General features: G+C 63.2%; 1 protein-coding gene across 1 annotated transcript; it reads left to right on the plus strand.

Annotated features, from left to right (window-relative positions):
* Nucleotides 1–198: 198 nt before the first annotated feature.
* GTF2F1 (general transcription factor IIF subunit 1) lies at nucleotides 199–12,793 on the plus strand. The gene is made up of 14 exons (XM_074979999.1): nucleotides 199–283; nucleotides 544–638; nucleotides 1,102–1,148; nucleotides 1,873–1,945; nucleotides 2,563–2,756; nucleotides 3,309–3,479; nucleotides 3,958–4,139; nucleotides 4,518–4,662; nucleotides 4,951–5,015; nucleotides 5,433–5,552; nucleotides 6,044–6,117; nucleotides 11,139–11,277; nucleotides 11,555–11,681; nucleotides 12,145–12,793. Exons 2-14 carry the CDS (start codon nucleotides 627–629, stop codon nucleotides 12,347–12,349), a joined length of 1,554 nt encoding a protein of 517 aa, XP_074836100.1. The 5' UTR covers nucleotides 199–283; nucleotides 544–626; the 3' UTR covers nucleotides 12,350–12,793.
* Nucleotides 12,794–14,478: the final 1,685 nt, after the last annotated feature.

Below are 14,478 nucleotides of genomic sequence, written 5' to 3' on the forward strand. Positions count from 1 at the left end.
GGGCCCAATAGCCCCTCATCCTCCCGATCCGGGTCCCCGTAACTCACCTCCCCCGGTCTCCCCCTCCCCACCCCCTGCGGCCGCTGTGGATTAACTCCGCCCCTTTCTCCCTCGGGGCGGGGCGGGGCCCTGCAGGTTACGGCTACCATGGCAACCTGCAAGGGCGGCCTACTTCCGGCGCGCCAAACACGCGCTTCCGGTCGCGAGCAGTAGCTGGGCGCAGGCAGCCATTGGCCGGCCGGGCCGCCTCGGAACGCGGGGGGAGGCGGTGCGCGCGCGGCAGGTGGGGCCGGGGGGGGGCTCCTGCGTCGGGCATGCGCTGGGGGGCGGGGCCGTGGCCGGGGCCGGGGGTCCCCAGCTGGGGGGGCGTCAGTGTGGTGACCGCGGGGGCCGGGGCCGTGAGGGAGGCGGCGGGGCCGTGGTCCCGGGGCCGGGGGTGGGACCCAGGAGTCCCCGCTCCTCGCCCGCGCTCTGGCGTGGCGCCTGCAGCGGAGTTTCGGGCCGAGCAGTCTCACCCCGCCCCTTCTTCCCTGCCTCCTGCAGCGCGGGGCGGGACTCCGGCGCTTCGCGTCCCCGAGAGCCTCGCCCGGGGGTCCGGCGGACGCGCGCGGCCCCCCTCCACCAGCATGACCGCCCTGGTAAGTGCCCGGCCGCCCCGCTCCTGGAGCGCCCTGCCCCCAGGGTCGGATCCGCCCTCTCATCCGTCCCGGGTGCGTCGCCTGCCTGACTCCCTCCTGGGTGAGGCGAGGGGACTGCCGGCCTCGGCTACCTACCGCCGCCCGCCCAGCCTGCATCACTGCCGGGCTTCTGACCATCTCCGCTTTAAACACGCGTCTTTGGTCCAGCCTCTCGAGGGACGTTTGGTGCCGAATGTCTGTGGGTTTGGGGTGAAGAGAGGAACCCAAATGCCTTAGAGCATCTGGGTCTGTGCGTCCATAATCCCCTGCAGTGGTGACGTCCTCAGGTTTCCCTGAGATCTCCATCTCCTCTGGGCCATGTTAAACTTGAATTGAGTCTCTGAGCTGGGCGGGAGGTTCCCGAACTAGCCCGTGGCCAACGCATGCCCCTGAAACGAACTCTCAATCTCGTCTCTCTCCACAGAGTACAAGCAGCCAGTCGGTTACAGAGTATGTGGTGCGAGTACCCAAGTGAGTCCCCTCTCTGATTTCTCAGCCCTTACCTGGGTCTTTGCTGAAAGCTTGTTGTTCTGGGCAAAACAGCCAGTCCAAGTTTGTCAGATGCCAGAATTGAGGCCAGTAGAGATGGGGGAGCCCCCTGCATTGCTAGGTCAAATCAAGCGCAGGTCACTGTTACCTGACAACGGATGAACTGAGTCATAGGTCTCAGCCCATCTCCCTGGCTGTCCAGCTTGTGTTTTGTTTGACCTGAACAGCATGTTTGCTGCCGAGCCTGAGGCCACATGTGTGAGGTACATTATGGTACATCCCCGACTGCGGTCAGGGCCCTTTGTCCCTGGCCCTCACAGTGCCTGCCCGGAAGAGCTCCCAGTTTAAATTGGGTGAGGAAGGGAAACTGAGGCCCGGAGCAGGAATGTGGTTTACCCAAGGTCCCCCAGTAGGGTAGGGCTGGGAGCAGAGCCGTAAAGCCTGATGTATCATGTAAACCACTGCTTCCTGCTGGGCCCTGTGGTGGTTTCAGCAGAGAGACTGGGCCTGAATGGGTGCTGGAGCCAAACACCCAGGGCGGGGGATCAGGCAGGGCTATGGCACGCTGCCAGCAGCGGGGAGGGTAGCCCTGCTGCCCCCTGGTTGTCCTTTGCTCCAAGACTAGAGAGCTCAGCGTAGTCGCAGGCGGGTGTAGGGATGTTGCTTCCTGCTGGTCACTCAGGTGCCTGTCTCCCTCTCGCGGCAGAAACACCCCCAAGAAGTACAACATCATGGCCTTCAATGCTGCTGACAAGGTCAACTTCACCACCTGGCACCAGGTAGGGCACTGCCTTCCCATGCCACCCCCTCCCCCTGCCCAGCGTGTTGCAAGGGCAGCTTGCCTGCTGCTTGGAAGCACTTTCTGGTGCTGGAGCTTCCTGTGCACCTGTATACCCTGGAATTTCCCTGTATTTCCAGCCCTGGCCCTCCCGTGGGGTGCTGGGCACTGGATGGGCTGATGGTTGCTGACACATCTGGCACTAGACCTGCTAGCAGGGCTGGAAATACAGGGCAGAGCATAATGCTCTGGACTACAGCACAACCTGTTCTCTCCCCACCCAGCTCTCCTGCCAGGCCAGGGGGCATGTCTGCTCCACCTGCACTGATCAGTCCCTGATACGAACACGCTCCACGCCCCAGGCGCAGAGCTGTTCTCTGGGGCTGGGGCAGGGTCCCGGGATCTGCCTTGGTTTCAGCCCTGAAGCTCAGCATTTGCTCTGGCTCGTAGGGTGCAGAGCTGGGGCCAGGTCATTGTGTACAGAAAGTGCGTGGCCATCTCCAGCAATGCGACGCAGGGAGATGGGTGGGGTGCAGCTCTGCAGGACCGAACAGAGTGGCTGGTATCTCCCCCTTCCTGGGGCTGGGGAGGTGATGTTCCCTTTGCTCTGTCTGCCAGGCAAAAATGGAGCGTGATCTCAGCAACAAGAAGATCTACCAGGAGGAGGAGATGCCAGAGTCAGGGGCCGGCAGCGAGTTCAACCGCAAGCTGCGCGAGGAGGCGCGCCGCAAGAAGTACGGTATCGTCCTGCGGGAGTTCAAGGCTGAGGACCAGCCCTGGATCCTCAAGGTCAACGGCAAAGCTGGGCGCAAGTGAGTGGGGATTGGTTGGCCCCGGGGGTCAGACCATGACCACTGAACCCGACCTGCGTGCCGAGCCCTGGCTGTGCTGGCCAGACTTGTCTGCTCCGTGAACCAGCTGCCCGGGGGGAGGCTGGGGATGCTCTGCTGAGTGGGGGCAGGTTGCTTGGGCATAAGGCAGGCAGGGGGAATTTCTAGGTTGCTGGCCCCCAGTTCTACCCTCTAAGCCCAAACCAGGACTCATTCAGGGAGTGGCTGGAATCGGCCTCTCCCAGTAATGTCCACCCTCCCCTGGCATCGTTCTTTGGTGAGGGAGGGTTAGAGTGTGGCATGGCTCGGGCAGTGCCACAGGTCAGAGGAAGCACCCAGGAATCCCAGGTTGCTGGGTCTTTGCTCTGACCACTAGACGTCGCTCTTTGAATCAGGAGTAGAGCCATGGAGACCTGCCTCCCCAGCCCACCCCCCGCTTTAACTCCTGGCCTCTGTGCCCTTCCCAGAGCTGGCAGTAGAACCCAGGGCTCCTGGTGCCCCCCGAATGCAGCGCTCTCTTCCTCCTGCGCCCAGGTTCAAAGGGGTGAAGAAGGGTGGCGTGACCGAGAACGCTTCGTACTACATCTTCACCCAGTGCCCCGACGGCGCCTTCGAGGCCTTTCCAGTCAGCAACTGGTACAACTTCACGCCGGTGGCCAAGCACCGCACCCTGACGGCTGAGGAGGCGGAGGAGGAGTGGGAGCGGTGAGTCTTGGCACCAAGGGCTCTAACCACTAGACACCCCTCTCCCATCGCTAAGGAAGAAGTAGAGCCTAGGCATCCTGGCTGCCAGCCACGCCCCCCCACCAGACCCAAACTCGAACCCTTACAGGGGTTGGCTGGCACTGGAAGGTGTGTGCTCCTGGCAGCTCGGCTCTGGAGCACCATGTCTGGGCGTGGCCCATGCTGCACCCGGAGCTCCTTGGGTGTCCCTGCGGCACTGCCAGGAGGTTTGCCTGTTGTGGGCCCCTCCCTGGCTGCTCCCACCAGGCCAGGCGTGGAGCTTCTCACCAGCTTCTCTGGCTCTGGTACCAGGGAGCTCTGCTCCTTTCTCGGTGGTTCCCTTCTCCCGCCCCCTTGCAGGGGCCAGCAGCAGCCCCGTGGGGCTGGGCCCTCCCTGCAGTAGGGGCAGGCCAATGAGGATTCCTATCTCCCGTGGCCTCACCTGCCCTCTCGCTGCCAGGCGGAACAAGGTGCTGAACCACTTCAGCATCATGCAGCAGCGGCGGCTGAAGGACCAGGGCGAGGAGGAGGAGGAGTCGAAGGAGAAGACCTCCAAGAAGAAGAGCAGTGAGCTGAAGATCCACGACCTGGAGGACGACCTGGAGATGAGCTCAGACGAGAGCGAGGGGAGTGACGGCGATGGTGAGGGACCCTCAGGGGCTGAGCCAGCCCTGCTGCCCAGGCCATCGGCTGCCCCTGCGGTCGCTGGGCTGGTGCTACCCTCTGGCATAGAATGGAGACTGCTCTCGCCTCCCTTGGCTGGCTGCTGCTGTGGTAGCCTAGCGTCGTAGGCAAGGGGATGAGCTGTTATTGCCTAGGCCAGGTTCGTCAGCCCTATAGCTTGGGCCAGGCTGGCCCCTATGCCTGCAAAGCATGGGATACCCCCTGCCTCGGGTCTCCACACACAACCCAGGAGTCCTGGTTTTCAGTCCCTCCTCCTGTTTTTGGCTGGGCTGGGGCTGTCGCCCCTTCCCAGTTCTTGCCCCTGAGCAGTCTTGGGATGTTCCTGTACTGCTGCAGGGGAGAAGGCGGCCACGCCCAAGAAGAAGACTCCGCTGACCAAGAAGAAGAAGAAGAAGAAGGGCTCGGATGACGAAGCCTTCGAGGACAGCGACGATGGGGACTTCGAGGGGCAGGAAGTGGATTATATGTCAGATGGGTCCAGGTAGGGGTGAGCCCCACCCTGCCCGTCCCCTCCCTGCCCCACCGGACGTGTTCTCAGCCCCTCCCCCGGCCTGCTTGTGCCCAGGTTTTCTGTTCCCCACCTGTCCTGGGTGGGGACATGGATCCCAGCTGTGCCCTGCGCAGTCACCCTTGGCAGAGGCTGGCTCCTTCCTACTCCCCACCCGCATGCTTCCTGCCAGGTGGCCCCTCCCCTGCCCCCTTTGTGCCAGGCTGTCCCTATCGGCTCAGGCTTCCTGTGCATGGGGGGCTTCTCTCTGGTGTCTTGCAGTAGCTCGCAGGAGGAGGCAGCGGTGGGGAAGCCCAAGGTGACAAAGGAAGAGGACGGTCCCAAGGGTAGGTGGCAGAGGCGGGGCCCTGGGCGGTAGAGCTCTGGGGAGGCGGCTTTCCGGAGCAGTTGGGTGTTTGTCAGCATGCGATGAAAAGCGTCGGTTTCCAGTAGGAACCCACCAATAAAATAGCTGGCTTAGCTGTGCCACCCTGGTAGGACACAGGGCCCCGGTGCCTGCTCCTGGGCTCTCCTGCGGGTGTTTGTTGGCAGAACTGGGCAGCTTGCTGACGCTGCAGGTCAGACAGGGTGGCAGGGCCTGGGTTGGGAGCTCCCAGCACGAGGGCTCGGTTGGCCCAGCCGGGGAAGCTGCTGCTCCATGGGCATCAGGAAAGTTGCAGGCGGGTGCTGCTGGGCTCCCTCGACAGTGGCTGCCCATCCTGGGGCAGGCCCCGCCCCTGAGCCGGCTGTGGGTTGTGCCCCAGGGATTGATGAGGCTAGCGACAGCAGTGAGGAGAGCGAGGAGGAGAAGCCGGCCGAAGAGAAGGAGGAGGAGGAGGAGGAGAAGAAGGCCCCCACCCCGCAGGAGAAGAAGAAGAAAAAGGGTGAGTGTGTCTGCGGGGAGGGGCTGCACCACAGGGGCTCAAAGGCGGTAGAGCTGGGAGCCAGGGCTCAGCCTCCTGGGTTCTGCCCCTTGCTCAGTCAGACCCCTTGGCCTCTTTCCCTCCCCTCTGGGCTGGCCCTGAGCCCCTGCCCCGGGGGTGTGGTGGGGAGGAGCTCTGGAACCGCTGGAGAGCTACAGAAACCCCTCCTTGTTACCCTTAGAGTGCCGGCACCTGCCCGGCAGCCGCCTCCAAGGGGAGCAGCAGAGCAGCTGGGGCCGGCTGGCCTCACGGGAGTTCCCCTCCCTGCCTGGGGTACTGCGGCTGGAACAGCCCACGATTTGGGCTGGCCTTAGACACAGGCTCCCTCTGGGCTGAGTACGCTGAACCAAGGGCTCTGGGCGGGCTTGGAGAGGCAACCCCAGGGGCTGGAGATTGACAGGTGACTGAGGGGGAGGGGCTTGCTCTGATCTCTCCCACATTGCATGTTGCAGACAGCAGTGATGAGTCGGAGACCTCGGAGGAGAGCGACATTGACAGCGAAGCGTCCTCGGCCCTTTTCATGGCGGTATTCCCGACCCGCGTCCTTTGGGGGGCGGGGGCATGGCTGGGTTGCCCGACTGGAGGCCCGGCTGGGTTGCCCGACTGGAGGCCCTGGGTGCTCAGAGCCTTGGCAGGATCTCAACCCTTTAGCTCCGCTCAGAGCAGCGTCCCTGTGGGTGCTCCGCTTGAGGTGTGTGCGTGTCCCTGCGCCTCGGGGCGCCAGTTTTGGCTGCACTCACGCTCCCACGTCTCGTGCCCTAGCGATCGTCAGGTGCCCTGGTTCCAGGTCTAGGCAGTTCCTGTTCCCACCTTTTCCTTCTTTCTGTAGAGCAAAACACCCATTTTTCCCCTTCCTTGTCATTACCCCCCAGGCTGAGTCCTCTCAGGGGGCTGTACCCAGATCCCCCGGATTCAACCGCTGCCTCTGCTGCCAGGAGGCTGTCAGCAACGGGCGCCTCTGGTGCTCGGGAGAGGCACATGTGCCCCAAAAGTGCATGCGTTGCTGTAACCTTAAGACATGCACTTGGAAAGCCAGTGACCTGACTCTAAAACCCCAAAGGAAGCCTCGTTCGCAGCAGCCAGCCTCAGGCCCTGCTCCCGGGACCGCCCCTGGGCAACGGCTGACATCTGCATCAGCTGCTCCACGCTCCCTGCAGGCTCCAGAGAGCAAATTGGCAGATTCCTCGCGCAAAGACTAACAAGCGAGCTCCACCTTTGCCCACCACAGCCCCAGGGAAAGGGAAGAGGTCCCCAGTGAGGTCAGTAGCACCCACCGGCATAAGACTGAGTACCTATGATGCCCCTGGGGCTGCCGGTGTTGTAGCCACCAGTAAGTCAAAAGGTCCCAAGAGGGCAAGATGGGATGAGACGGCGCTGTCAGGTGATGGAGGCAAGGAGAAGCCCAGAGCCTCAAAGACTGAGCTGACTGCGCCAGCCAGCCACAGGGCACCGCCTTCTGGGCACACAGCACCACAGACAGCACCTGCAGCGCCAGCAAGGCCGATGCAGCTGCCTCCCACGGAACCAAAGAAGTCAGAGGAGCCTAGATTCTCAGAAGAGCCTTTGGCTTCTGAGATGCTGGCGTCTCCACTGCTCTGTACCAGAGGTGCTGCCATGGGCACCAAACCGCAAGAGGGGCACGTCGGACCTGACTGCTTCCAGTCGCCAGCCAGGACTGCGGCCCATGTCGCCAGTGAAGATGAGGGGGTAGATGCTAACTCTCTGCCTCCCCACAGCCGCCCTGCACAGCAACTCGACTCCTCTTTCCACCGTAGACACCGGAAGCCCAGAGTTGACCCAGGACCCTGGCGCAGACTCCCCTGGATTCCCCCCTTCATGCTGGTCCCTTCACAGTGGCCCTGCTGGGGTCCTTGGGCCTTCCCTCGGCCACCCGATACCCAGATGGCACAACAGCAGCACCCCCAGTTGTCATCCGTGCCCCAACCTCCCAAGCCTGAAAGAGAACCTGTCGAGGAGCAGGGGACCAGCTCAAGCAGGAAGCTATATGTGCAACGAGTGTTCCTGCGTCTGCAGCAGCCAAAGCAGCTGCGCTTCCCTCGCTGTCGTCAGCCGACAACTCTCGGCAGCGCCAGGAGCTGTTCCGCCGCATAGCTGGGTCTCTTGGCATCCCTTTAGAGGAGCCAAGGGAGTCGCAGGACAGTTGGCTGCCCATTCTGCTGCCTTTCGCATCCACCAAGGTTGAGCTGCCCATCTGCAAGGCCCTCTTAGACCCAGCCAAAGTGCTGTGGCAAACGCCAGCCACCTTTCCCCCACCTGCAAGAGAGCTGACCGAAAGTATTCCATCCCTTCCAAGGACACGGCCTTCCTCTCTTCAGAGCCCACGCCAAATTCGCTGGTGGCCTTGGCCGTGAGGGAGCGGAAGCGCCGAAGGCTGACAGGCCCATATGACCGAGCGTGGAAGAGGCTAGATATACTTGGCCGCAGAGCGTACTGGTCAGCAGCTCTCCAGTTTCGAGTTGCCAATTATGAGGCACTCATGGCCAGGTATAACCACACGAATTATACAAAACGGAATGAATTTGTGCAGTGTATCCCAGCGGAGGAGAGAGAACAGTTCCAGGCCGTCATGGCAGAGGGCCAGCTGCTGGCAAGGACGGCCTTGCGAGCCTCCTTGGATGCAGCCAACACAGCTGCCCGCTCCATAGCAACAGCGGTCGTCCTAAGACGTGCATCATGGCTGCATCTCTCGGGGTTCCCGTAGGACGTACAAGCCAAAGTGGAGGATTTTCCCTTTGAAGGCTCCAACTTATTCGCTGACCGGACGGATGATTATTTCCACTCCATACGGGATGCGAAGGCACTGCTGCGAGCATTCGTGTCTCCATGCCTGCGCCCAGGAGACGCCAGGATCGTTACCGTGCTGCCCCCAGGTCTCAAGCCTCTTCACTTCCCTCGCCTCCGTGGAACTACGACTCAGAAGCGAGTGAGACCTCCCAGATGTAACCACCCTCAACGCAGCCACGTACGTCTCACCCACCCACCGCTGCAGCAAATCTGAAAATTTTGGCAAGGCTCCCAGATGCCTCCTCCAGATCCATGTGCTGCAGCCACTAGGAAACATCCCTCACCTTGGCAGCCACCTGGCCTTGGTGCACCAGCATTGCCTTGGACAAGCGGGTGTTGGACATGGTCAACAACAGATACTAGATTCAATTTCTTGCCTTCCCACTCCAATTCAGTGCTGCAGGAGAGGCTTTTCTTCCAACTCTTCCCTCCTCCCCAGGAGGAGCAGTGATGGAGACCCCGTTCAGACTGGAGAACGCTCCTGAACAGCTGTCATCTGACATGATGTTCACTCGGTAGCGATCCCAGCCCTGAACAGAGGCTTGACCCCCATGTGCCCACCCACCTCCCCAGGAGATTCCTCAGGCTCGGTACTGGCAGGGATCGGAGTCCGGAATAAGGATTCCCCTTTTGGCCTCTGACACCCGGGGGTTCTCCAGGCTCCCTGTGATTGTAGGCACCTTTGCCAGCTGGGTTTACGATATTCCCTTAGTTGAACAATGGCCTCCTCAAAGCCCGTCCTTGAGATCACACCGGAGGCCTTCAAACAAGCGCTTAATCAGCTTACTTTGTTGGGCTGCCTCTGCCGCCCCGGAGGCCAAAGCCTTCCAGCCACCGTGGGTCTGCCTCTCTGGCCCATTGGATCTCCATGGTACAGACCAGCCCGTGGGCATCGCTTCGAACATATAGACAGCAGCTGGGGCATAAGGCAGGGACCAGGAGGAGGCTGCAGAAACATGCCAGACCACACGGGCTGCCTCTGGGCCCCACGGAAGTCTCTCTGCGAACCAAGCCTGCCCCACCAATGGCAGAAGTTCCAGCCATGGTTCACCTAGAACCTCCCCGTCGCCGTGAGGACTGGAGTGCATGGTGGACCCAGGAAGGCCAGGGCTCTCCTCCTGTTCAGTCTCAATGCAACTCGCCTGCGTCACGGCCTCCCACCACGGGGCTGTTGGCCACTCAGTGTTCAACCACCCCGTAATCAGAGGGTTTCTCACAGGACCTGGACACCTCTGTGCTGAAGTAGAAGAACCCACTGCACCCTGGGACCTCAACTAGTGCTACGATGCTGGACTGGACCCCCCCCCCACCCCGTTCTGCTCGTACACCTGCCGAGGAAGACGCCCTTTCCCTGGAAGAACCCTGTCCGTCGTCTCCCAAGAGTGACGTTGAGCTCTCCTCCAAAGGGGCTTCCTGAGTCCGCCTGTCTGCCCACCTCCGTTCCCCCTAACCGCCACAGAGCGAATCACAAAGCCACGTTCCGTGTGCTGGAGGTGAAGAGTGCTCACCTCCCACCTCGACAGGAACGGTCCCTCTCCGAGTCCCCACGGTCACGCCCTTCTCGCAGGGAGCTCTGATCTAAGCAGCCAGCGCGCGCCACGCGATCTGTTTCCACCATTCCCTCTTCAGAGCCGCTTGCCGATCGCGGGTGTTTGTAAAGCAGCCACCTGGGGATTGGCACGCGCTGTCCCTGGTGCCAGGCTCGACAGTGGCTGCTCACTAGGCCTGTGGGACAGTCGCTAACCAGTCCACCTCAGAAGCTGTGGCCTTCCAGCGAGGGGCGCTGCTCTCTGGTCCCCCAAGTGAAGCACCCGCAGGGACGTGACTCGCCGTGCGCGGTGACTGTGGTTCTTGGCGACAGGTGTGCCTATGGGTGCCTCCCTCTGCTGCGGAGTTCAGCCCTGGGCTCTGCATGGGGCAGGAGTCGAGGGCGGGCGTGCCACGGAGTGCTGTATAGCCCCACACACGGCCGGGAACCTCCGATCCTGGGTGCAGGGATGCAGCGCACCCCCAGCGGCACTCCTAGGGCCACGCCTGGCAGAACCCCAGTCACCGCGCAGGGTGAGTAACCTGTCCTCCCTGGGCTGCTGCCTGAGAGCTGACTTCCCTTCCGGGTGGAGGTGTTCTCAGCCCAGCTCCTGGGGGGATGGGGCGCCCCATTTGCTGACACTCCTCCCCACCCTCAGCTGGAGGCCTGAGCAGAGCACCCAAGACCCCAAACCCCCCTCTCCCCAGAAGGGCCCCGCCAGCTCGGGGTGCTGGGCTACGCTCCGGGGGCATGCAGAGGGAAGGGCTGGTCATGCGGCAGTGGGCGCTGATGGTTAGGTTCGAGCAGGGGGAGGCAGACGCACTGAGGGGAGCTCCTGGCAGCCTCGGAGGCTGGGGATCCGTCCCCAGCGAGCGGACGGGGTGTTACCTCCTCAGCAGCCTAAGGCCCACTGCTGCCCCCCGGAGCTTCTGGTGGAAGGGGGCAGTGGCCCTGCTGCTCTGGCCACACCCCCTCACTCCCGCGGAGCTGTCAGGTCTGACTCCCTTTGCCTCCCCTTGGCTGTGTGCCCCCAAAGCCCTGGCCCGTGGGGGTCCTGGAGATGACCTGGGAAGCATGGAGGAGGCAAGGGAAGGGGGGAGCCAGGGGCTGGGGGAGGTCTGTTTCTCTGCATGCCCCTGGCTTGACTGTGGTGGCGATGTGAGGGGGCATCTCAGCACGAGGCCCAAGCCAGCTCCTTTTCCCCCGGCACACAGAAGAGGAAAACGCCGCCCAAGAAGGAGCGGAAGGGGTCGGCCAGCAGCTCCCGGGGCAACAGCCGCCCGGGGACGCCCAGCGTGGATGCAGGCAGCACCTCCTCCACGCTGCGAGCCGCAGCCAGCAAGCTGGAGCAAGGTAAGGGCGGGGCAGGGCTGGAAGCCTGCGGGGGGAAGAGGGGCAGGGCCGGCAGCCCCGGGGACTGGGGATTTTGGGCCAGATGTTAGAACGAGCACCAGTGGGGGCAGCACCCAGCTGCTGCTCACCAGCCTGACACCAGCTGCCCGGGGCACTGGCTGTTGGGGGCGAGGGAGGGTGGCCTGGGTCCCACCTTTGGCCTGGTCCCTGAGCGCGCCGCCTGGGGAGCCTGCCGGTGGCCTTGGGGAGGGCGCTGACCAGCTCCATCTCGCCGTAGGGAAGCGGCAGTCGGCAGCCGGTGACCTCCCGGCAGCCAAGCGGCCGAAACTGGACGCGGGACCCCAGACAACCTCGGGCAAGTCCACGCCCCAGCCACAGTCGGGCAAGTCCACCCCTAGCAGCGGGTGAGTGACCAGGGCGGGGCTTCTCAGCCTGTGGCTCGAGGCCCACTGGCCAATCCTGCAGGGGGTGGGCGGGGCTTCTCAGGCCGTGGCTCGAGGCCCACTGGCCAATCCTGCAGGGGGTGGGCGGGGCTTCTCAGCCTGTGGCTCGAGGCCCACTGGCCAATCCTGCAGGGGGGTGGGCGGGGCTTCTCAGCCTGTGGCTCGAGGCCCACTGGCCAATCCTGCAGGGGGTGGGCGGGGCTTCTCAGGCCGTGGCTCGAGGCCCACTGGCCCATGCCATGGGGGCAGGAGGGGTTGCCACTCTGGGAGGGGTTAGCACGTGTCACCAGCTTGGACGGGCCCTTGTGATGGGAGGAAAGGCAGCAGGTGGGTGCTGTGGGGCCGTTCCTTCCAGCTCTGCCTGGGTCCGTCCCCCCCCCCGCCCCCGGGTACCCTGAGCAGAGCCCTGTCGCCCCCCCCGCAGCGACGTGCAGCTGACGGAGGAGGCCGTGCGGCGTTACCTGACCCGCAAGCCCATGACCACCAAAGACCTGCTGAAGAAGTTCCAGACCAAGAAGACGGGGCTGAGCAGCGAGCAGACGGTGAACGTGCTGGCCCAGATCCTCAAGCGCCTCAACCCTGAGCGCAAGATGATCAACGAGAAGATGCACTTCTTCCTCAAGGAGTGAGGGGCGGGGCCTGGGCAGGCCACACCCGCTTTCCCACTCCGGCCCGGGCGGCAAAGCTCACCCTGCTTCCCATATTCCATCTTGCCGTGCTGTAAGGTCCCTTCTCAGCCAGGGTGAGGCCTGGCCCGTGGGATCCTGCTCCCCCAGGGCTTCGGACCGCAGCCGGGACGTGGCCATCCGGGGGGGTCCTGGCTAACCCCAAGCCAGCCTTGTCTCTTGAGAGATCTCTCTCGGGACAGTCCCTCAGGCACCTGCCTCTGCCTTTACACCCTCCACCCCCGGGCAGCTCCCTAAGCCCAGCCCCTTCCACCTGTCTCCCCGTGTGCGCAGTGCCCGGGCCAGGGCTGGTTCTGTTTCTCACAAGGTAGGGCTGGCAGCTGTCCTGCCACTGTTACAATAAACAAGGGCGTCTCGCTGCGGCTGAGATGGCTCATTGCTCACCGAGGGCGCAGGCTGCCCCATTCCTGCTCGGAGAGGAGCCCGTGCTCACCACCTGCCCCCGGCGGAGCTGGTTCCCCAGCGCTGGCCCTCTGCACCTCAGCCAGCCCTGGGGAAGAGCAGCTGGGTGCAGCCTGTGGCCGTTCTGCGGGATGCCTGAGATGCCGGGATAATTCCCCAGCTCTGTTGTGCGGTTCGGGCGAGCATTCCAGGGCCTTGCCGCCCCCGCCTGGGGGGCCGCGTGGGCACTAGCTTGGCCCGGCTTCGCCACCTTTTATGGTGGAGCCGAGCGTGGAATCCAGAGCCGCGGTGACCTCGTGCAACCTGGGCTGAGCCTCGGCTGGCCAGGCCCGGCACAGGCACCCCTCCTGGACTGCTCTGAGGAGCATCTGCCACCAGCACTGGCTTCCTCCAGGGCTGACCCGTAACCACTGAACCGTGTTGCCACCAGCACTGAGTCCCACCCCTGAGGCAGCCCTATTCCTGAAAACTGCAGCCCCCTCACCTTTCCCTGAAGGACACTAGTTAGCTGCTTGCTCTCCTAAGGGGAAAGCAGCAGGGAAAGCCCTGCCTGGGCCCTGGCTGCTAGGGAAGCCAGCTAAGGCCTGGTCAACTTGTTTCACAAGTGAGCACAACTTAATCTAGTCCCTGCTGAGCTCTGCAGGATGAGTGCTGGTGCTCAAAACTGCCCCTGAGCCAGCTGGGCCCACCTTGGTGTTCTGCTGCCCATGGGCTCCAGGTGCAGTGTGCAAGCCCTGGCTGCCCTGGGCTGTTTTTCCAGTGGCTTAAGAGCTGATCTGACATGGAAAGTCTCAGAGCCACCGGCTTTGATTTATCATCCCAAGCAAGAAAAATAGCTCCAGCTCTGCCTGGCGCCTGTTTATTTTCCCTCTGCTTCTCCGGCCACCCTCCAGGCCGTGCCCTGGGTGGGAGACTGCAGATGCTCCCTTCTGGCTGGCTGAGCCGGGGGCTGATTAACCATCTCCGGCAGGGTGCCCCTGCTTGGCGTGCTCCCGGCACGTGCCCCTGGTGGAGGTACTCAGCTGTGTAACCCCAGGGCTTGCCTCACAGGTCAGCAGGGGCCCTGGATTCACGAGGTGGGACTCAGCACCACTTGCCCCTGATGCTGAAGGGGGCTTGATGGGTTCTGCCTGGCGGAGATGCGGAAGTGGGGCGTGGTAAGAACCTGCAGTTCTGGCCTTGGGAGCAGGAGTTGCTGGCAGGACAAGGCCAGGGTGGTGCTGGCCACCAGTGCCTGGCAGGACTGAGCTGGAGCTGCTCTGAAGGCTGGAGCCATTTCGCCAGAGGATGGGGAGCAAAGGGCAGAGTTAAGGGGAGCTCCCAGTCAGACCCAGTGGGGTTGGGCCTTCAGGAAAGCAGGGAACCGGACCTGGGGTGTGGTGGGTGCCAGGGACAAGCATGGGGGCGGGAGTCTGCAAGGCAGAGACCTGTAACAGGCTGAGGAGGGGGGAAGTCCTGCATCCTGTTCCTCCGACCACTAGCCTCCACTTTGCCCAGAGCCAGGGATAGGACCCATGTGTCTGGCTGAGAGTGGTTACTGTGGGTGACTGGGAGAGGCCCTGAACAGCGGTGGGTGGGTGGGGAATAGGTGAGTGGTTGGAGCAGGGGAAACTGGAAGCCCGGGTCCCAGTCCTGGTCTGCCAGGGTGCTGCTGTGCAGTCGAGTTCCTT

Source organism: Carettochelys insculpta, chromosome 29 (assembly GCF_033958435.1).
Source record: "Carettochelys insculpta isolate YL-2023 chromosome 29, ASM3395843v1, whole genome shotgun sequence".
Classification (NCBI taxonomy): Eukaryota; Metazoa; Chordata; order Testudines; family Carettochelyidae; genus Carettochelys; species Carettochelys insculpta.